At 41.1% G+C, this 21,467-nt stretch overlaps 1 protein-coding gene across 1 annotated transcript in view; it reads right to left on the bottom strand.

Annotated features, from left to right (window-relative positions):
• Positions 1 to 2,066: 2,066 nt before the first annotated feature.
• Positions 2,067 to 21,467, bottom strand: part of LRIG3 (leucine rich repeats and immunoglobulin like domains 3) — a 51,617-nt gene continuing 32,216 nt past the window's right edge. The window contains exons 6-19 of the mRNA XM_027967500.3: positions 21,245 to 21,388; positions 20,797 to 20,940; positions 20,211 to 20,354; positions 18,627 to 18,707; positions 17,538 to 17,609; positions 15,319 to 15,390; positions 14,670 to 14,833; positions 10,906 to 11,226; positions 8,843 to 9,124; positions 7,224 to 7,676; positions 6,093 to 6,251; positions 4,317 to 4,460; positions 3,952 to 4,227; positions 2,067 to 2,728 (exon numbers count right to left, since the gene is read on the bottom strand). Coding sequence (XP_027823301.1) covers positions 2,484 to 2,728; positions 3,952 to 4,227; positions 4,317 to 4,460; positions 6,093 to 6,251; positions 7,224 to 7,676; positions 8,843 to 9,124; positions 10,906 to 11,226; positions 14,670 to 14,833; positions 15,319 to 15,390; positions 17,538 to 17,609; positions 18,627 to 18,707; positions 20,211 to 20,354; positions 20,797 to 20,940; positions 21,245 to 21,388 — 2,701 coding nt within the window. The 3' untranslated portion in view covers positions 2,067 to 2,483. The remainder of the gene's footprint in view (positions 2,729 to 3,951; positions 4,228 to 4,316; positions 4,461 to 6,092; positions 6,252 to 7,223; positions 7,677 to 8,842; positions 9,125 to 10,905; positions 11,227 to 14,669; positions 14,834 to 15,318; positions 15,391 to 17,537; positions 17,610 to 18,626; positions 18,708 to 20,210; positions 20,355 to 20,796; positions 20,941 to 21,244; positions 21,389 to 21,467) is intronic.

Below are 21,467 nucleotides of genomic sequence, written 5' to 3'. Positions count from 1 at the left end.
GAGAATGGCATTGAAACATGTATAATATCATATATGAAACGAATCGCCAGTCTAGGTTTGATGCATGATACAGGATGCTTGGGGCTGGTGCACTGAGATGACCCAGAGGGATGGTACGGGGAGGGAGGAAGGAGTGGGTTCAGGATGGGGAACACGTGTATCTCTGTGGCAGATTCATGTTCATGTATGGCAAAACCAATACAATATTGTAAAGTAACCTCCAATTAAAATAAATAAATTTATATTTTTTAAAAAAGGAATATATATCCCTCAATATCTTAAAAAAACACGTAAGATTATACCCCGTAACTGTCCTTTTGTGTCAAAGGTGGAATTGAGGTAAAATATACTAAAGTTGTGAGAGTATCTATAAAGATGTGCTATAAAAGAATTAGTCTTGTATTAGAAAGCATGGAAAGATTAAACTGAAAATTTTAAGCATTCTCTTTCATAAATGATTTGATATTTATATACATCCTCTAATGAAGTCTGTGTTTTCTTAGGTATCTTAATACCTACTACATTCACTTTGTTAACTCAATCTGGAGTCTCAAAATTATATATATACATGTATTTTTTTTTTCAAATGTCAAAGAGAAATTAAGCTTCTGCTGTCTCTCCAGACCACTAAAATCATACGTAATCCCTAAGTCAGCAGCATGCAAGAAGAGTTAAAAAAAAAATTATGTGAATGGAGAGTGAATCTAATTGTTGAATTTCAAGTGTGAATGAGTTAACCTTTGTATTTAAGTCTGGACAAATTAAATCCTTTAAAAGAAGTTCATAATCCTTGAGGAGACCCCTTATCACTGCCTGGATTACATCTGGTAGTAATGAAGACAAATTAACAAGATTTTGAAAATTCGGCCATATGATAAAGCCCAAGCATACGAAATCATTTTTCTGCTCTTAGTCACTGGTTGTCCCAGGAAGGATCAACGTCCTGTCTTGGACTCTGGTGTCTAAATTAAAGGAGGGAAGATGTCATTGCAGTCTGGGTTCCAGGCTTCCGGCTCACAAAAAACACACAAAACTCACTCGAGAGAGAAACTTCACCCCCAACATATCCTGTGAGATGAATCTGCTTTTCTAATATGTGTTTTTAAATTTAGTTCAAAGAACTGACAATGAGAAAGTCACACCTTCAATGGGTTAGTAGATTTTACAGTTTAAAGTTTAATGTACTGTATTAACTTCTTCAATGCCCATCTCAAGATTTGCTAAGGGGAAAACAGCTTGATCTAAACTATTAAACTTAATGCTTGTTTCAATTCCTTCAAACTACATTACTTCACTTTGGAAATGTGTAATTTTCTATATGGGTATGTATATATACCAGTCACATAACATTTTCACCTAAACACTGCTTAAAACAAGTATTTAAAATAATTGTTCACGTTTAAGTAACAGATTCTATAGTGAGTTTTTAACAAGTACAGCCATGATGACCAAATTAGAAAAGTATTGTAATTCTTAAACAGTGTTGCCGGATAGCTGAAGAGTGCCTTTTCTGTAAGAACTGCTTGTCCAGCGGAAAATCAATAAGAACAGGAAAGAATTCCACCAGCATCCCATTACAACCTGGAACAGACGATGAAACCCCACATCTGCTACAGACATTTTAACTATAGAAATGGGCAATAAACCACTGTCTTGTTATAATTAAAGGGATGGGGTATGTGAAACTATCTGGAAATGCACAAAGGATTAGACCACATAAAGCATCATGATAATTAAGGAAACATGGCTTGGGCAGTGATTTAAGCAACGGTGGTTGTACTATATAACACTGGACTGCAACAACACATCTTTTTGTTTGTAGAGTTAAGAAATAAATGAATGTACCTCAAACCTTCATAGCTCCCTCTCATTTTACAATGGGCTTTCACATACACTAATTTGATTTGAGTCTATATTACAACAACCCTGTGAGGTATGAAGAATGATCATTTGCTCATATTTTAATGTGCTGAATATAATTTCCACCAATGTGAGACACAATAATATGAACTAATTATGCCTAAAATGTGCTGAAAACAATGAAGATTGTTATTGGATACATGGGGTTTGGGATCAAAATGAGACGCTTTATTAAGAAGAACGTGCAAAATAAAATGGAGTGACCTCTATTCAAAAAACGTACAAGACAGTTATTGTTTAAAATGCTTTAGTACTCATTTTTGATAAAAAGGAATCTGGCATTATAAAAATACATAAAATAGTCATGGATTTATACCATTAATTTACATTAAGATATTTTCTGCATAAAGCAAAGTTATAAAATAGTAAAGGTATTCTTATATGAAAGATACTCCCAGTATAAAATTTTTATGTCTTTTTGTAATTTTTGGCTATCTATATAAATAAGACATTTTACCCTTTTAAAATTCATAGTTCCATTTAAAAACATAGGCTTCTCTCTCTCTTTTAAATAAAAGTCCACTTGAGGTAGTATGTTAGATCTTGTCCTTGGTCTCATTAGTTTACGTGTCCAAGTCATAAGACTGAAAATTTGAAGTCCTGTGGCTTTCTAAGGTCTGTTTATAGGTACATGTGTGATTTTCTTGCTGAAAATCTGTCCTTTCTTTCCCATCTTCCTCTGACTCATAGTCCAAGTTCGGGGAAGAACGAGCTTTCAAGTGAAAGGCTCTTGGCTGACAATCCGATGACTGCCCAGAGCTTGAAAAGGCATCCAGGTGAGGTCTCCTCAGAGGCTTTCCAAATGTTCCTGAAAAAAAGAAACCCCTTGAGCACAGGGGGCCTTTTGGAGCAATCAACAGAATGCATTTCAAATGAAGGGGCATCTTTCCCCGTAAATATGGGGAGAACTTTCAAGTCCATGTTATGGGATTCCGGTAGATGACTATATTCTTGTGCTATGGAGAGAGACCTTATAGAGTGGGGCTGAAGGCACATGCACCCCTCTGACACATACATCCACTGAATATAAGCAGCCCTTCTTCTCCACTTTCAGGACCTATAGTAATGTTATCAGCAACAAGCTCCCCGATAGAAGTTCTTCCAAATTCTGTATTCACTAAAAGCCCACCATTCTCCACAAAGTGCATCTGGACAGTCATGTACAAGTAAACTGTGCCTCAGTATAGAAAGCTTCTCACAAAATAACCCGTACGTCTTGCCGTTTCTTCCTCAGTAGCAAATAATAATTCTATTGACTCAAATTCTCTCCTAGGCCCTATAAAAATTATTATTCATTTTTTTAAAAAGGGATATAAATAATTATACCATGAGAAAACATGACATTTCTTAAAGTTGGGTAAAATACTTAAAGATTCTGTTTTTTTTAGAAGTTGTGGTTCATTTTTCCGTATTTCCATGCAGCAAAAAGATGATCTCAGTTCTTCCACTCAATCGTCCTCATGCACTAGACTAGAAACTTAAATGAATCTCGGTGTCAGCCAGTGTCCACGGCCACCCCTGTGGGCTTTAGGATTCCAACAGCCTCCTCTGTAGGAGGCAGCCCAGCCTGGCTGACGAGCGGCTGTTGCCAGGTAGGACGCCGTCTGCACTCTGACTGTGGGTTTAGTTATAAGCCAGCAGACATCCCAAACCGCAGTCATGCCGTGCACACAACTCCACCCCAGAGGCTGCTGTAGCCCAAAACCACGTTTTCCACATGACTGGCAAACTGCGATCCTCAGTCACTTCTAAAACTCTTGTCTTCAAGACGATGCCACACACAGAGTTGCCCAGAAAGTTCCTAAGGCTTAGTCTTGGATTAAATACCTAATCAAGTAAAATCCCCATGTCTGCCTCTGCTTTTAGAAACAAGGATACTAATTAATAGGATGTCACGACAGCACAAAAAAGATACATATACACACCAGAAACTATTCTTCACCAGTCTGGCATTCAAAACTCATGGCTCTCCCCCATGCAACTTGCAATGTGGGTCTGGACTCAAGGTACCTAATAATTTAATAAACTTACCCATGAAAGAATTACTCAGAGTAACTGATGGCGGCTCTGGACTTGGACTAAAATCTGCAGAAGACTTGTTCAGACCTAAGTTGTTCATTCCGGGTCCTTCGTGTTGAGCATAAGAAGAGCTGAGTAACTTCTTTGCATGAGAAGGCCATCCTGTATCACTGATGCTCTGCTCGCAGGATTCCTCTGAAGGATGAGGACATGGGTAGCACCCCTTCTTCTTTATGTAACTGGGCTCGTAGTGGTCCATTAAAGCTGATCTCAGGTCAGGACCACAACCTTTTAAAAATGGGGACAGTATCAGAAGACAGAGTTAATGCTTCTAGGGGTCTCTCCAGGAAAAGAACTCAGAAATGAAAACCACATACCTGTATGACAGACTTCAAAAGGATCTGAGCCATACATGCTCCCCTTCAAATACACAGGGCCTGAGGGTCCCAAAAAGGGACAAAGGAATGGGTCTGTGGCAGCTTCCACATCAGCTTCACTGCTGTTGTCAACGTGGCATGTCCCTTTAAAACACATGTCTTAATCACTGAACGGTAAGTTCAATTACCATTCAGCCATCTCTTCACTTTTGACAGTTTCCATATAGATGAAAAGTTCAGACAGAATATTATACAAAGAAAATACTGCAGAAATTTACAGAAAGGTTTTTTCAAAATTTAGCGATGCCTATAGATTAGTGATTAAATAAGTTTATGGTATCTCACTAAAAGAGAAGTTGATGAACCATTGAACTGGGTATGTCAGCCTTATTGCTGACCCACCCCCTGGTTTCCAAGAGAAACCGATCTGCGCATGGACACTGTGGCTGAAGCAGCGATGGTTTGAACCACCCGATGCTACCAGCACTGCCTGCCTCCTCCAGAAAGTCACTGATGACCAGATGAGGTGCTGGCACTTAACCAATGACCTCTTAATGCCCAGCTCAAAGATGAAGTCGGCCAAAAAGAAAAAAAAAAATAAACAAACAGAAACCCATCATGAGTTATCTGCGCTAAGCAATCCAGAAATGGTATTCTGGTTAGCAGTGGACCCAGCAGCTGAAGGACAAGAGACATCACGAAGGTGAGAGATACCACAATGGACCATGTACCTGGGCAGCCGGAACTGGGCAGTCCTTGTGAGGGCTGGTCTCAGCAAGAAGCAAATGTGTAGAATGTGATTCAGTACCACTGGCTATCTCTAGGGCTAGTCTGAGAGAGGCCTGATCTTTAGCCTCAGCACTCAGCAGACATGGCACTATTATGCTCCAGTTCTGTCCCTTTACTTTTTAAAATGCCTTTTTAGTAAACCTGGCTCTATTCAAGTGAGCCTGGGCTTCTGCTCTTTGCAAGCAAATGAGTCTAATCAGAACAACTGCTTTTATGCTTCAAATCTTCTATCTCTATGCTCTCTATCACTGCCTTGTCAAGCTCTTTGCAATTATTTGTTGAATTTTTTGTCTCATTGCTGACTAAACAGTAAAACTGGAAACATTCTTCCCTCCAAACTATGGAGTCCACCACAGAGCATATACTCAATCAACATTTGTGAGAAAAAATGGTAAAATGTCAATAGCTTCTACTTACTAAGCGCTTAATATGTGGCAAGCCCCATATACTATCATTTTCTCTAATGTTCACAACAACCTAATAGGGAAGAATTATAATTGCCCAAGCATACACAGGGAGTAAGTGTCAGAAGTGGGTCTTGAACCAAGCTGATGCTCTTATATTGTGCAGCCTCCATTATAATTCCTTATACAGTTCTTAAAGTGAGAGTCAGAATTATAAGCCTCTAACAGAATGATTTTAAATCATTTGACTTTTGAGACCATGCATGAAACCAGTTAGTGTCACTGAAGTAAGAAGAACATTCAGGGCCAAAGGACATTTATGACAGAAAGAAAATACTACATCGCACGGAAGAATTAAATTTTACCTAAGCTACGTGTCTTCTTTTATTGCTAGAAACAAAGATTTTTCTAGTATTTAAGAGACAGGCTTAGAACTATTTAATATCAGCTTTGCTAGTGATTTGGGGCCAGGTCCTAAATATATGAGTGTATCAATTCCCTGTGGAAATTAACATTGTAATTTGAACTTTCTAAAGGGTTATTTCAAAATGCCAATAGCCCATGTTCGGTTTTAAACACGTACCATTACTATCGTGCTGTGGTAAGAAAAATCCGCCTCCAGAAGAAGTGACGAACTGGTGGTGGCTTCCGTTTTCGGAGGAGACGTACCCGTCCTGTCTGTCCGCTAATGTTCCCTGAGATGACAAATAACTCGGGATATCAGCTGGCAAGTTGGTCTCATCTGTAATCAACAACAGTGTTCTATGAACCAAGAATGGTCACAACTGCCACACAGGCTTCCCTGATGAATGGTATATACCCTTTTGTTTTGTTTTCTGTTTAAATCAAATCAATCTACCCTTGCAAAACCATCTTGATGGACAGCACACCAGGACTCTGCTGCTCTGGGGCACCTCAGCTGATTTTCTGCTCCGTGGCCTGTGGGATACTCCTCTCAAATTTCTTTACTTCTATTTTTATATTTTTAAATTTTTGTCTGCACTGGGTTTTCGCTGCAGTGCACAGGCTCTTCAGCGCGTTGCCCAAGCTTCCCTAGTTGTGGCACACGGGCTTAGCGGCCCTGCGCCATGTGGGGATCTCAGTTCCCCGACCAGGAATGGAACCTGAGTCCCCTGCATTGGAAGATGGATTCTTAACCTCTGGACCACCAGGGAAGTCCCACTCCTCCCAACTTTCAAAGACAACAAATGCTTACAAAGATAAAAATAATTTTCATGAGACAGTATTTCAGATACTATCTAAGCTTGATTTCTGCCATATTCCTGAGTTTGTATTATTCACTGATACAGGAGTTTGCCTATGCAATCAAAGCCCCTTTCTCCTAGATGCCTGCATACACACACATGCTCACAAGGGACAAGACAATGGCCGAGTGTAAGCCGCATGACTGAAGGCTGTTTCTGGCCCTCCACCACCATCTGAGGGTGTGCACTACCTGAAGCTCTGCATGGTCTTTCACAGCCAATATGCTGTTCTGATGAGGTTCTGACAAAAAGCACTCATCTTTAACCATCAGCTTTAATCTGGGCCAGGGTGTTATTTTTAGCTAACCATAGTTGCCCAGCTTGAAACAAATGAGTCACTCTTGTGACGTGGCCTCAGACTGCGACAGACACACTCAGAGGCGAATCTCGGCGGGACCACAAGCACACACACGACTCCTGCGCCCCGTGCCAGGCCTCCGTGGACACACCTGTGTTGGTGATGCTGCAGTCTTCGTTCCTCCGCCGTGTGTGGTAGATGATGACCACCCACACGAGTGACGTGCCCACCACGCAGCAAACCACCGCGATGATCACGATGCCCACGGTGGCCCAGCCGTCGCCGTCCAGGGACGAGGCCATCATCGGAGGGGAGTCGCAGGTTGGGGTGGGGATCACGCTGAGGCGCACGTGGCCTCTCTCGGTGCCCAGGGTGTTAGACATCTCACACGTGTACTTCCCAGCATCGCTGATGTCAGAGTCCACAATGATTAGCAGCTGGTTGCCTGCTGCGAAAAAGTGTCTTTCGGTGACCACCAAGGGGCTGTCATCCTTGGTCCAGTTCAGTCTCGGGGGAGGGCTCCCCCCTGCAATGCACTGCAGGACGGCCGTTTCCCCCTTGGTTACAGTTCGATCTAACAGGGGCCGCAGGAATGACGGTGTCTCTGAAATGACAAGTTATGCTTTTAACCTCTGACATGAAGTTAGGGTTTACACAGTACAAGACCTTGTGCTTCGATTTATTCAAAGGGGAGCTGAAACTGGATTCTCCCACAGCTTCACGCCCATGCCTCTTTAAAACCTTGAACATGGATATGACATCTGGGCTTTCATTTAATCACTTGGCTGTCATCTCCTTATAACACCATTTAAGGATAATATTTACTGTTTTTCTCACTTAGCCTCCCTCATTCTTGGCAAGGTTGGGGAATGATGGAAGTCGGGCAAAGCAAAACATTTTAGACATACTTTAGAAATAGAAAATGCACAAAAATAATATTAAGCACAAGGGTGTGTTGATGGATGAAAAAAATCAGAATGTTTAAATTTTTAAAGGGAAACTTCCTAGTGCTAGATGTCCCCATCTGTATTACAATTCTGAAAATAATTTACTTTTATTATTTGGTTACCCTGATGTACTCTTTCAAAGATACACATATATGATTAACATGCGCACATTTTCAGAAGGCATCTGTTTAGGTAAATGATCCTGATGCTGAGAAAGACTGAGAGCATGAAGAGATGGGGAAGACAGAAGATGAGATGGTTGGGTGGCATCATCAGCTCAATGGACATGAGTCTGAGCCAACTCCAGGAGATGGGGAAGGACGGGGAAGGACAGGGAAGACTGACGTGCTGCAGCTCATGGGGTTGCAAAGAGCTGGACACACCTGAGTGACTGAATAACAACAAAGTAAATGATAAAGGGTGAACTCATTTCCAGAGTGGCATGGGAGGCTGAGAAAAAGGGGTCCCTCTGAATTTATTCAGATACTTTTTTATATTCTTTACACTGTTAAGACTTTAAGTACAGATTGTATAATGGAAAGAGTAGAGAAAGTTAATTCTAGCAAAAAGAGAGAGCATCAAAGCATTACTCTTCCCCCTCCTCTGAAGAGAGGGGGCAGATTCATCTCACTGCCCACAGGTCTGAAGGTGTGATGTATTCCCCGACCTGAAAGTTTCTGAGAAGCCACTGTTGTCTCCAGGAAAGGGCACTGTCCCACAGATCAGCCCTCACCCTCTCGAGTTCTGACACTTCTGAGGGCCTTTGGGTGAGCTGGTATCCTAAAGCTAACATGTATCACAGAATCTGAGAGCATCCACTCACCGAGGACAGTTAGAGTTGCATTTGCAGAGATGCTGCCGGCACTGTTTTGAGCGGTGCAGCTGTACACCCCGATGTCCTCTATCTTCACATCCACAATGAAGAACACATCATCCTCAGGCATCACGTGCATGCGCCTCTCCCTCGCGGCTGGGAAGTCTGTGCCCCCGTCTTTCTGCCAGGCTATCTGAGGGGCTGGGTGTCCCAGCGCAGCGCACTCCAAGCGTGCCATGGCCCCGGCGCGGATTGTGAGGTCCATGGGGGTTTTGGTGAATGAAGGAAGCACTGAAATAAGAAACATAATGTGGGGGCATTAGCATTCTGGAGTTAGGAAGTTCATTTTCATCCCCCCCACGCCCCTGCTTTTTTGGGATACTTACAAATGTCCCTGACATAGTAAGGCAGGGGTTGTTTCCAACTGCAAGAGTTGGAGTGATCAAAAAGCTCCTCAAGGTTACACAGGTACCGAAATGACAGAGTCAGGATGAAACAGGTCACCTGAGCTTCACACTGATGGTCTTTCTGCTATTTTCCAGTCACTTTTTAGTTTCCTTAATAATAATCTATGAGACCTTAGGCAAATCAGTTCATCTGTTTGTACCCTGGCCATTCATTTTTTTTTTTTTTAATAGTTCCTTCTGGCTCTAACATTCTCTGACTTTAGACATGCGTTTTGCCCTACAATTTTCTGTTCTATGTGTCAGGCCTCAGCAGTTATTTGTGGAATGAACACACTGATGAGCCATATCTTCTACCATGGACAATAAAAACAATGAAATGATAAACTGCAAAACTGTCTACTTGCCACACAAAGCACAGGATGAGACACTTGCATCAGCAGCAGCTAATGCTTACTGCATCTACTGAGCACTTACTCTATTCCAGGCATTCTGCTGAGTCCTTTACACAAATTATTTTATTTCACAGTATAGGTAGGTATTATTATTCCCATTTGAAAGATGTAGAAATGGAGATACAGCGAGGTTAAGCAACTTGCTGAGAGTCCCACAGCTGATAGCAGGAGAGGCAGGACTCAAACTGAGATCTCTCAGCTAAAGGTGGTGTGCTTTCTGTTGATGGGAATGTAAACCGGTGCAGCCACTACAGAAAACAGCATGGAGGTTTCTTAAAACACTAAAAACACAGTGACCTTATGACCCAGAAATTCCACTCCTGGGCACATGCCTAGAAAAGACGAAAATTCAAATTCTAAAAGATACATGTACTCCAATGTTCACAGCAGCACTATTTACAATAACAAAGACACGGAAACAAGCCAAGTATCCTTCAGCAGATGATTTAAGAAGATGCGGTATATACATACAATGGAATATGAGTCATAAAAAAGAATGAAATAACGTCATTTGCAACAATATGGGTGGGGACCTAGAGAGTCTCATACTAGTGAAGTGAGACAGACAGACAAAGAGTATATCACATGTATCTGGAACCTAAACAAATAATACAAATTCATCTATGTATATAAAACAAACAGACTCACAAACACAGAAAACAAACTTATGGTTACCAAAGGGGAAAGGGGCTGAGAGAATGGGATTAACAGATACCAACAGCATAAAACAGACAAGCATCTAGGATTTCCCATAAAACACAGGGAACAATATTCAATATCGTGTAATAACCTCTAATGGAAAATAATTTGAAAAAATACACATATAACTGAATTACTTTACTGCATACCTGAAACTAACACAATGCTATAAATCACCTAGATCTGAATTTTAAAAAAAGTGTTATCCTTTAACTGTTCTTCATGGTCTTCCTCATCAGACCAAGCACACCACGAACTCTCAAAGAACAAAAAGTGTCTGGTTTATCTGGGTTACCCACCATGCTAAGCATGGGGTCTTCAATACAATAACAGCTAGCTCAGGTACACATAACCAAGAATATCAATAATATGGAGTGAGAGGTAGGGAAAGGCAGGGTTTAGGTGGAGAACTCTGAGAGCAGAGGACAGGGTTGGCAATAAGAGAAAGAGAAGAAACCAGGTACTTTCATAAAAACATATCTTTAAATGCAAGAGGAAAAGTCGGATCACATACTATTTACTGTGAGCTTGGCTTTGACAGAGTAGGATGAACCAAAGTGATTGGAGATGACACACTGGTATTTCCCTTCACTGGTAAATTCCACGTTACGGAGTCGAAGAATGGTGGTGTACTCCATCACCTCGCCACCTTGGGCCCGGAGGTGTGCATAATTTTCCATTTCAGCATCGTGCAGTAGTTCATTGTCTTTTTTCCAAGCGAAAGTCATTGGGGAATCACTGCTGCTGGCAGCTGAGCAGATAAAACTCAAATTGGAACCTTTTATTGCTGACTGCGTTTCTGGCTGAACCGTGATCTGGGGTTTAGGAAAATCATCTGTTCAAAATGGAGAGAAGGAAACAAAACAGCTTTAAAGCTTGAGAGTCCAAATGCTACTCAGATTGGAACACCAAGAAACTCAAAAACAAACGGTGGCTTAGGTTTACACTTTGTGTATGTGTGACAGATGGACTAGCAGTCCCAGTGTTGAAACAACAGACTGGGAGAGAGTGTATAAAGTCAGCCATTCATTCCAAATAGAGCCTGAGGCCTACTTACACATCACTAACTGGGAGGAGACTGACATTTTGGAGTACAGTTTACTCCAGACCTGTGCTTTTCTTTTTTTTCTTGCAGAAATACAAGAAGAAATTGGTTAAGACACGTTCAGGCTCCTGGATCACCTTTAAGTGCTACTATCAGGAACTGCATTTTCCCCCATGGTCTCCACAAATAAGAAGCAGAAAAATGAGAAATCTAATGTCAATAATGATAATCAGTATCACTAAAGACAGCAATAAACATTCCATTTACCAAAACTAGAACTCTTATTAAATGTTAGTCACTCAGTCATGTCCAACTCCTTGAGACCCCATGGACTGTAGCCTGCCAGGCTCCTCTGTTCATGGAATTCTCCAGGAAGGAATACTGAATTGGGCAGTCAGTCCTTTCTCCAGGGGATCTTCCTGAGCCAGGGGCTGAACCTGGGTCTCCTGCATTGCTGGCAAATTCTTTACCATCTGAGCCACCAGGAAACCCAAAGAGCAATCATTTTTAGGTAGAGCAGGAGAAAACAAAGCTGCAGTGAAAGACAAAGCATCCCTCAAGCTCTCTGTGGGCCCCTGGTTCCAGCCTGGAGTTTAGGGTGGACAGTCTATCAGGCCGCTGCGCTGCACTGTCAGAGCTACATTATAATTACAGATAAGCAGCTCTGTCATTCCAAACAGTTATATTTAGTTCTGTTACTTTTTGGAAAAGTTACCTTTCTGAACTTCAGTTTCTCAGAGATGGTCTACACCCAGAAGGAAGCATCTTAAATCAACCAAAACATATTATTTAGGTGCACTGAAAAAATGATGTGTGTGTGTGTGTGTGTGTGTGTGTGCTGAGTGAGTGAGTGAACAGGGTCTCAGAGATGGTCTACACCCAGAAGGAAGCATCTTAAATCAACCAAAACATATTATTTGGGTGCACTGAAAAAATGATGCCTGCATGCGCGTGTGTGTGTGTGTGTTTGAGTGTGAGTGAACAGGATATGGAGGACCCTTTGACAACTCCAATGCAGCTAATTTCCAATGGCACACCTGCATGTTGTAACCAGGATGGTTTCTTTTTCTGTAGGACTATTCTAGAATTCTCATCTGGTTAATCAAGGTTCCGACTCACAGTGGAGGGAGTGAGAGATCCATGGACGTGACACATACACAAACACACACCTACACCTATGTATTTCTCAGAGTAATAGAGAGTTGCATCTTGAGACTAGAGAACTGAGAAATAAAGACCACGGAAAAGGAACAGCTCAGGCCCTTACAAATGAATGCCAAATGCTCATTTAGATCCAAAAGCTACATCAGATATTTTATTTGCAGAAACTGTTGGCACCACTTAATGCAGTAATGTAAAAAAATATATATGTTTTTCTTGTACCTAACTAAACAATTGGAGGCAAAGCAGTTTTACATAAAATTTAAAGGCAAAAGTAGAATTGGGCTCTGTAATATCTTAACACACATACTAAAATTCAAGTGAATTTTGATTTCATGTTCTATATGCAAATTTAGTTTCACAAAGGTCTCCATGACATCAGATAGTAAACAGCAGAGTAATGCAGTAGACCAGCTGGGAGAAATATCAATTGCCAGGAGAAATGCCAATTGCTGGGAAAAATATCAATAACCTCAGATACGCAGATGAGACCACCCTTATGGCAAAAAGCAAAGAAGAACTAAAGAGCCTCTTGATGAAAGTGAAAGAGGGGAGTGAAAAAGCTGGCTTAAAACTCAACATTCAGAAAACTAAGATCATGGCATCCAGTCCCATCACTTCATGGCAAATAGATGGAAAAACAATAGAAAAAGTATCAGACTTTATTTTGGGGGGCTCTAAAATCACTGCAGATGGTGACTGCAGACATGTAATTAAAAGATGCTTGCTCCTTAGAAGAAAAGTAATGACCAACCTAGACAGCGTATTAAAAAGCAGAGACATTACTTTACCAACAAAGGTCCATCTAGTCATAGCTATGGTTTTTCCAGCAGTCATGTATGGATGGGAGAGTTGGACTATAAAGAAACAGAGTGCTGAAGAACTGATGCTTTTGAACTGTGGTGTTTGGGGAGACTCTTGAGGGTCCCTTGGACTGCAAGGAGATCCAACCAGTCCATCCTAAAAGAAATCAGTTCTGAATATTCATTAGAAGACTGATGCTGAAGCTGAAACTCCAATACTCTGGTCAACTGATGTGAAGAACTGACTCACTGGAAAAGACCCTGATGCTGAGAAAGACTGAAGGCAGGAGAACGGGACAACAGAGGATGAGATGGTTAGATGGCGTCACTAACTCAATGGACATGAGTCTGACAAGCTCTGGGAGTTGGTGATGGACAGGGAAGCCTGGCGTGCTGCAGTCCATGGGGTCACAAAGAGTCAGACCTGACTGAGTGACTGAACTGAACTGAATGCAGTACACAGGGGACTTCACCAGAGAGACGGAAACCTGGGCGTCTGAGCCAGATCTGCTAACTAGCTCTCTGAATTTGGGTAAGCAGACATCTATGCTGAGAGGCTTAGATGTATAATAAAACAACGGCCCTTAAATTTATTTACAATAAACTCAAACTTTCTGTTACTTGTAATGTTTTACTCACCAACAGTAAAATATTAGATAGCAACACTGACTCAATGGACATGAATCTGAGCAATCTCTAGGAGACAGGTGAGGACAGAGGAGCCTGATATACTACAGTCCATGGGGTTGCAAAGAGTTGGACTCGACTTAGTGACTAAACAATGACAATAAAATTTTTAGTAGTCTAGAAATTACTAGCTAATAATTGTCTCTTTCTATTCCCTGTAAACAGCATCTGCAAAAGATTCAAGTCAGTCTCTTCACTGAACTCAAGAGAACCTCTCAACAACCCCTGGATCTGGGGAGGACAGACAGCAGTATTCCCATTTCACAGATTAGAAGACTGAGTTTTAGGACTTGCAATTAAATAGCAGGGCTGCTACTATCCTCCAATTCTCTCAAGATAACGTCGCTCTCTTTCCACTAGACCACCCTGATGCCAACACAAAGAGGAAGAAATTATAGAAAAAAAAATGTTTTCATCAGTAAAAACTGCAATCATCAGCAAACTACAGATCCATTCTCATCTACCTCAGCAGAAATAAGAGCTTCATGTAGGGTATATAAATTTATGCAAATCCATTGTTTGGACAAATGGGAGGAAAAAAAAGAAAAATGAATAAAAGGCAAAGACCACAGTTCCACTCACCACACACAAAGCCATCTGGACTAACAGCAAAAATACTTCTTCCCTTCAACAGCTGAGGATGGGCACAACTGGCATTTACGAAGCTCTGAAAGTTGTTTTCCGCCACCCACTGTGGGAGCCATTTCAGTTGGCAATCGCACAAAAGGCTTGATGTATTTAAGTGCCTGAGGAGAGTAATTACATTCAATCTGTTTTGTATGAAATGCAGATTTCTACAAGTAAACTAAATTCAAGTAAATATTAACAAAGCATTGAATGGAGAAACCAAATACACACATCCCATGGAATAAATATTCTATAGTGCATCTTAGAATGCAAGACGGGGATCTAGCACCATTTTGTTGTTGTTGTTCTTATTGATGGGAGAGACAGAAGCATAGCAACGCTGAAAATATCTCAGTACGATGATGAGGCATTGCGCTATACTGGGTCTCACAAATTTAAATCGCATATCTAAGAAAAAGAAACTCCTCTTTGCAACAAATGGAACAAAAACCCCACTCCTCCTGCTTTCTGTTTATAAAAGTTAGGTAATGTGATGAACGTGCCACACACTTTCTACAGATACATAATCCAGGATGCCCCATCCCTTGACAGTTGGCCCCTCAATGCTTTATGTGAAACTCTTGGAAAGAAAAGAAATGCTTACAGTTGTTGAAGCTTCTTCATTTGTGAAAAAGCATTGCCTTGTAATGACATGATTGCGTTGTCACTCAGGTCTCTGAAAAAACCACCAAATAAAATACATTAGAGGAAATTATAGTCACTGTGTGCCTGCAGGCACAGGTTGGGCCCATGATGCCTACCTCCAATTCACCCCCAAAATATTCTATGTGCTGAAAGGCACAGATAGGGTGATCTGAGAACTCATCAGGAGGCTTGTGTTCAAGAACAAGGCTATCTGATTCAGAGGCAGATCCTGTTACAGTGAGAGAGATTTTATATCACCACACACAGATTTTTTGGCTCATTCTGCCATGTTATTTTCTTGTATTTCTCATTATTCAAATTAGTAAACTTTAGAAACTTAAATGCACATTTAAAATTCCTCATAATTATGCTTTTAAAAAACCATCACATGTAGAATATCTTCTGTGACATGCACCATGTTAAGTGATTTTTGTTTACACATTATTACATTTTATTCCTCACTGCAACACAAAAAAGAAGATGGTATAACCACCTTGGCTCAGCATGAAAGGGGCAGATAAGATCTGAACTCAATTATTTTCAATTTCAAAACTGATGTTCTTAGTCACTAGCCTCTCCTGATACACACAACTTACTAATGGGGAGACAGGTAGGTGTTCAGACAGGGGCTACTTACTGAAACAAACAAACCAACAAACAACCACTTCAGGCAGGACGTTCATAAAAGGAGAGAATATTCTGGGCTGATTTTTTTTCCACTGGTGCTAACAAGCAGTCTGAATTAAAGTCCTCCCCGCCTGTACTACTGATTTCCTTTAGAGGGTTCAGAGTGGATAAAGGGGATTCTGAATGAGATGAGGGGCAAGAGAAGACAGAATTTAGGTCCCAAACGTGGGCAAAGAAAGATGTTGGGAGAGTTAGGAAGGTTTAACAAACTAAAGGAGATGTTAATGCTCCACGGATCCACTAATTTCACTCTCCCAAAAGTGGAAGGCTCAGATGACAAACCCTTTTGGCTAGTTTCCCTTTGAAAATAACTTGTTTCAGGAAGCCCAGCAATACTGGCCCGCCCTCTGCACAGTCAACCCACTGTAACCCGGACTGCGGCACTGCGGCCACGGCTGGCCGTCCAGAGCCCTCTGCAGCCCAGGGCTCAGCAGGAAGACGACAGGAGAGTGGTGCAGGTAATCACTATGCACACAGCACCAGTGACGGTACAAACCAACTGTGCATTTTAAATGATTAACTTCTACTGTCTAGGTTAATAGATAACAAAACCTTTGGCTATAAACATTAAAAGTCAGGCTGGACACACTGTAAACTGCTTCAGACTCCCACTGTACATATCAATATGTACATTCACCCACAGTTATCAGAAGCTGAGTGGCTCTGTGCTCCTGCAGGTGTTGACTCCCACTGAGGCTGGCTAGCTTCCGCTCTTCGTACCTGAAAACATCTGAGTTCCTAACTGTCATTTCAGAAAGGTGTGCCTCCAGCTCCCGGGCAGGCAGAGGTTGTGAAGGAGACAGCTGCTGTGATGGGAGAGGCTGCCCTGGTTTCAGCCTTGTTCCTGCCAGCTGCTAACTTAGAGCTCAGTAGCAAAAGAGAATGAGAACAAAAGGAGGAAAAACAGGCTGCATGCTTTTTATAATTAAACAACAGCAACAACAAACAAAAGTTCTCCAAGTAGTGTCACAACTCTCCAGTCACTCTCAGGAACTGGGGTTGGGGGGTGGGAATCGTCTTTATTGATCTTGCAAGTCACCCTCTTAACTGTTCAATTTAAGCAAGGAACTCTTAGAACCTCCATGTCTTAAATTAAAAATTGAGATAACAACAGCTATTAAATAGTTTTCTCATGAGGATTGAGAAATAGAAATAAATACCTGACATAATGCTCGATGTGCAGTGGGTACCTAAGAAATCGTAGTTTAAAAGAAATTAAATATGCCACTGCTTGAGAAACATAACTAAAGAAAACCGCAAAATGATGGAAAGAAATACCCTTAAATGCAAAAGAAACATGTATCCGTGCACTTACACTTTCATACGGGTATAGACAGAGAAGTAGGTAGGTAGATAGACAAAGGATGGATAGATGTGTACATTTTATATGAGCGGATATCAACAAAATTACATTCTAGTTTGTGTTATCTTCCATGACAAATAAGGGGATAACCATTGCAGTCTTTCAGGTAATGAACTCCCGCTACTCACAGATGTTCTAATGCATCCAAACCAGTGAAGGCTTTTTTGGTAATGGATCGAATCCGGTTTCCCTGAAGTATTCTTAAAAAAAAAAAAAAAAATGTTATAATAGAACAGTTGGTAAAAAGCCATTTTGGAGTGCAATTCTCATGAAAAGAACTGCTTTTGAAATCATTTGTGAATATTCTATTTTCTTCAATTAAACAATACATCCTTAAAAAACATATCCATGACACTGATTTCAGTTCAGCACGGTTGCAAAGCATTTGACAAGAGAACCCAGCAAAAACAGGTATTCAAAAATTACTCGGATGGGTAAAGTAAAGCAGTGATTGTTTTCAAAGAGGCAGAAACCTATTCCAAGTAAAATGTCTCAGAACACTCATAAATAAAGCAGGTAACAGTGGAATCTGTCTCCTTACCCACCCACTCCATGGATACCTTCATCACTCAAAGAAGTTTAGAATTAAATGGATGTCAATTTGAAAGCTACTCATTTAAAACAGAATTTGCCCATCTGCAAGGCCATTTTGTGGCCAAACAGAAACATGTTTTTATCCTGTACTGCTTGGAATCCACTGATAACCCACCAATGATCACTGGTCACGGGATCACTTCATTTAAACATTCCTGTGACATTTCAAATGCTAACTTAGTAAGTGCACTAACCTTTACACAACGGTAATCCCAAGAGTCTAAGTTCTCAAGACAATTGAAAATTCTTATCTGGATATTAAAATCAGCTGCAATAACCCAGTTGCAGAATAAAAGCACTATAACCAAGGAAGAAAACCTAATTAATACACTTCCTGTATAACCGTAGTCATTTGGGGAAATGACAAAAGGTAGCAACCGGATTAAGCACCTTTTTTCACAACTCTTTAAAGATGTCAACTTGTATGTGGAACTGAGTTTGATTAAGATAAAATGTTTAGGGAACACCCTGGTGGTCTAGTGGTTGGACTCAGGGCTTCAAATGCTGTGACCCCGGGTTTAATTCCTGGCTGGAGAACTAAGATCCCTCAGCCATGCAGCATGGCCAAAAACAAAACGTTTGGGTCAAAGAGTGACACAAATTATGAAGCAAATCATACTCACAGGCGCCTCAGTTTGTCAAGCCCAGAGAAAGCACCATTCATGTCCTCAATGGTCCAGGAAATTTCATTATTCTTCAGATCTCTAGTTAAAAAGGAAAGATACTGAAATTGGTACCAGATACGTAACAAAAGATACAGGCCTTTTTTTTTTTAAATCAAAGTGGCCCAGATGAGATTGGTTTTTTATTTGCGTAATTAATTAATTTACAGTTGCACTGGGTAGGTCTTCACTGCTGTCTGAGCTTTCTCTGGGGTGTGTGGGCTTCAGCAGTTGGGGTTCTCGGGCTCTCAAGTATGGGCTCAGTTGTTGTGGCTCATGGGCTTAGGTGCTCTGTGGCATGTGAAATCTGCCCGGATAAGGGATCAAACCAGTGTCTCCTGCATTGCCAGGTGGATTCTGAACCACTGTGCCACCAAGGAAGCACTCCCTATTAGAGACATGCTAAGAAAGCTGCTGCTGCTGCTGCTGCTAAGTCGCTGCAGTCGTGTCCGACTCTGTGCGACCCCACAGACGGCAGCCCACCAGGCTCTGCTGTCCCTGGGATTCTCCAGGCATGAACACTGGAGTGGGTTGCCATTTCCTTCTCCAATGCATGAAAGCAAAAAGTGAAAGTGAGGTTGCTCAGTTGCGTCCGACTCTTCGCAACCCCATGGACTGGAGCCTACCAGGCTCCTCCGTCCATGGGATTTTCCAGGCAAGAGTACTGGAGTAGGATGCTATTGCTTAGAAAGCTAAGATCATGTAATTTCTAATAAATCCCTCATAACTCCCAATATCATCTCTGCCCCTTTCAAAACAATAGAAAACTCTTTCTCTCTTCAACATACTTCTTACCTCCTCCCACAACAACATTTTACAGTTTTGCCTGAAATTAGGATAGTTGCCTCTGGTCCTATGAACTCCTCTGTCAAGATGACTAAATTCTCAAAGACTTGAATAGCCTGAAAAATACGGTGAACTTTAAAACCACCAATCCAACCACGCAAGAAGCAGGTTGCCAAAGCATACAACATACTTTTCAACTACGTAATGCTTCAAATAGTGAACAGGGCAAAAGTTTCTGACAGTGCAAAAATCCAGAGCCCATTGCACAACATTCAAATGAATATTTGAGAGCTTTTTCAAAGGTCAATTAATTCCACTCTCTCTTCCTTCTCTTGGGACAGAGATCAAGTCTGGATAGAACTGGTCTCACAAACAGGCATCTTCCTTTGCTGCCTTTTATATATCTTTCATGCTCTGGGTAATTTTTAATCTGCATTTTTACAAAGAAAAAATTAGTGGATTTAAAATTGTTTGCCTCTTGAGCAGTTACCAACTTCCTGGAGATCCTGAGAAGGCTAACTGTAATCACCTCACCAATCTGATCACTGTTCCTTCTAATCCCTCTAAGAAGCACATATGGATGAAATGGACTGATTTTAATCAAACTGATCTGGGAAAGATTAAGACACTTCTTCTGAGGCTGTACACATTTCCTTCACAACAAAGGAAATCTGCTTGGAGAAAAGTAGGTATGCTTAGGAACCAATTAGCTTCATGCATGGAGAGCAAAATGTGTAACTTCCAAACTGTGTAACTTACAAAGTCTTCAAGCTGGAAAGCCCCCGGAAGGCACAATCAGCAATGTAGCTGACTCTGTTATTCCCAATGTGCAATGTATTTAGCAAGCTTAGGCCCAGGAAGCTTGAATCATCCAACCTCGATAAGTGATTGTACGTTAGGTCCCTGTAAAGAGAAAATGAATAACAACGAAAACTCAACAATAGCTTTTATTTTCCAATTCAAAGCAGTGATTTGTAGGAAAAACAACAACAACAGCAACAACAGGTAATATATATTACCACAATAATCCTTATTTTAAAACTCCTCCTTCTTAATAATACTCAGGTAAACATTATTTCTAATCCTAGTAATTAAAATCTTTTTATTTGAAAGTCACCACCATTGCTTTAGCCCCTGTGCCACAGAACTGAAACGGCAGTTGCTGAAGTTGAAGTCAGCTTCAACTTCTCACCAAAAAACTATGCCTAGGTTGCATGTGAACAAAAAAGAAAAAAGCTGTCACCTTGGAAACTCTGTTATGAAAATTTCACAGATCAGTGCTAAGAAGCTCATGCTCTGGCATGATTCCTGCTCTCAAACCTGAGGAGAATAGCAGGCTACTCACAGCTCACTGAGTTTCTGGCAGAACTCCCAGGCATCAGGGCTGATCCTGTTGATGGCATTCTGACTGAGATGAAGTTCCTGCAGCATCAGCAAACCGTAAAGCCAGCCTTTGGTAATCTCTGTTAGGTTGTTATGGTCCAGCTGCCTACATTGACAGTAAGAGTCAAAAGCAAGATCCTAAGTTTATTATCGAGACTCTTCAAATGGACACGATTACAACCTATTACATATGCCTACTGAAGTGTGTAGCTTCTGTTATACAGAGATATCACCAGAAAATACTATGCTTCTACATTCCCAGTCACAACATCGGAAACAAATCTAAATATTAAATTATAAGATTATCAATGATGAGGCTATAACACAGGATTTCAAAGAAAAGCTGCTGAATGCTTTCTGAGCATTTCAGGATCATACTGCCTGAGCAGGAACTGACCATCCACACTTACAAGATTTCCATGTTGCTCAGCCCCCAGAAAGCTCCATCCATAAGTCTTGTCACTCCATTTCTTTGCATTTTCAGAGACTTCAGAGCACCAAGCCCTTGGAAAGTGAGCCCATCTACGTTTTTAATCTTGTTTCGGTTGAGTTCACTGCATTGGATGTTAAACAGTTAGCTTATATGACAAATTCTGGAGATAGTAATGAAATGTGACATTACGACAATACAGT

This window comes from Ovis aries, chromosome 3, assembly GCF_016772045.2.
Source record: "Ovis aries strain OAR_USU_Benz2616 breed Rambouillet chromosome 3, ARS-UI_Ramb_v3.0, whole genome shotgun sequence".
Taxonomy (NCBI): Eukaryota; Metazoa; Chordata; class Mammalia; order Artiodactyla; family Bovidae; genus Ovis; species Ovis aries.
Note: the sequence above shows the minus strand (reverse complement) of the source record. Positions and strands in the feature narration are given on the sequence as shown.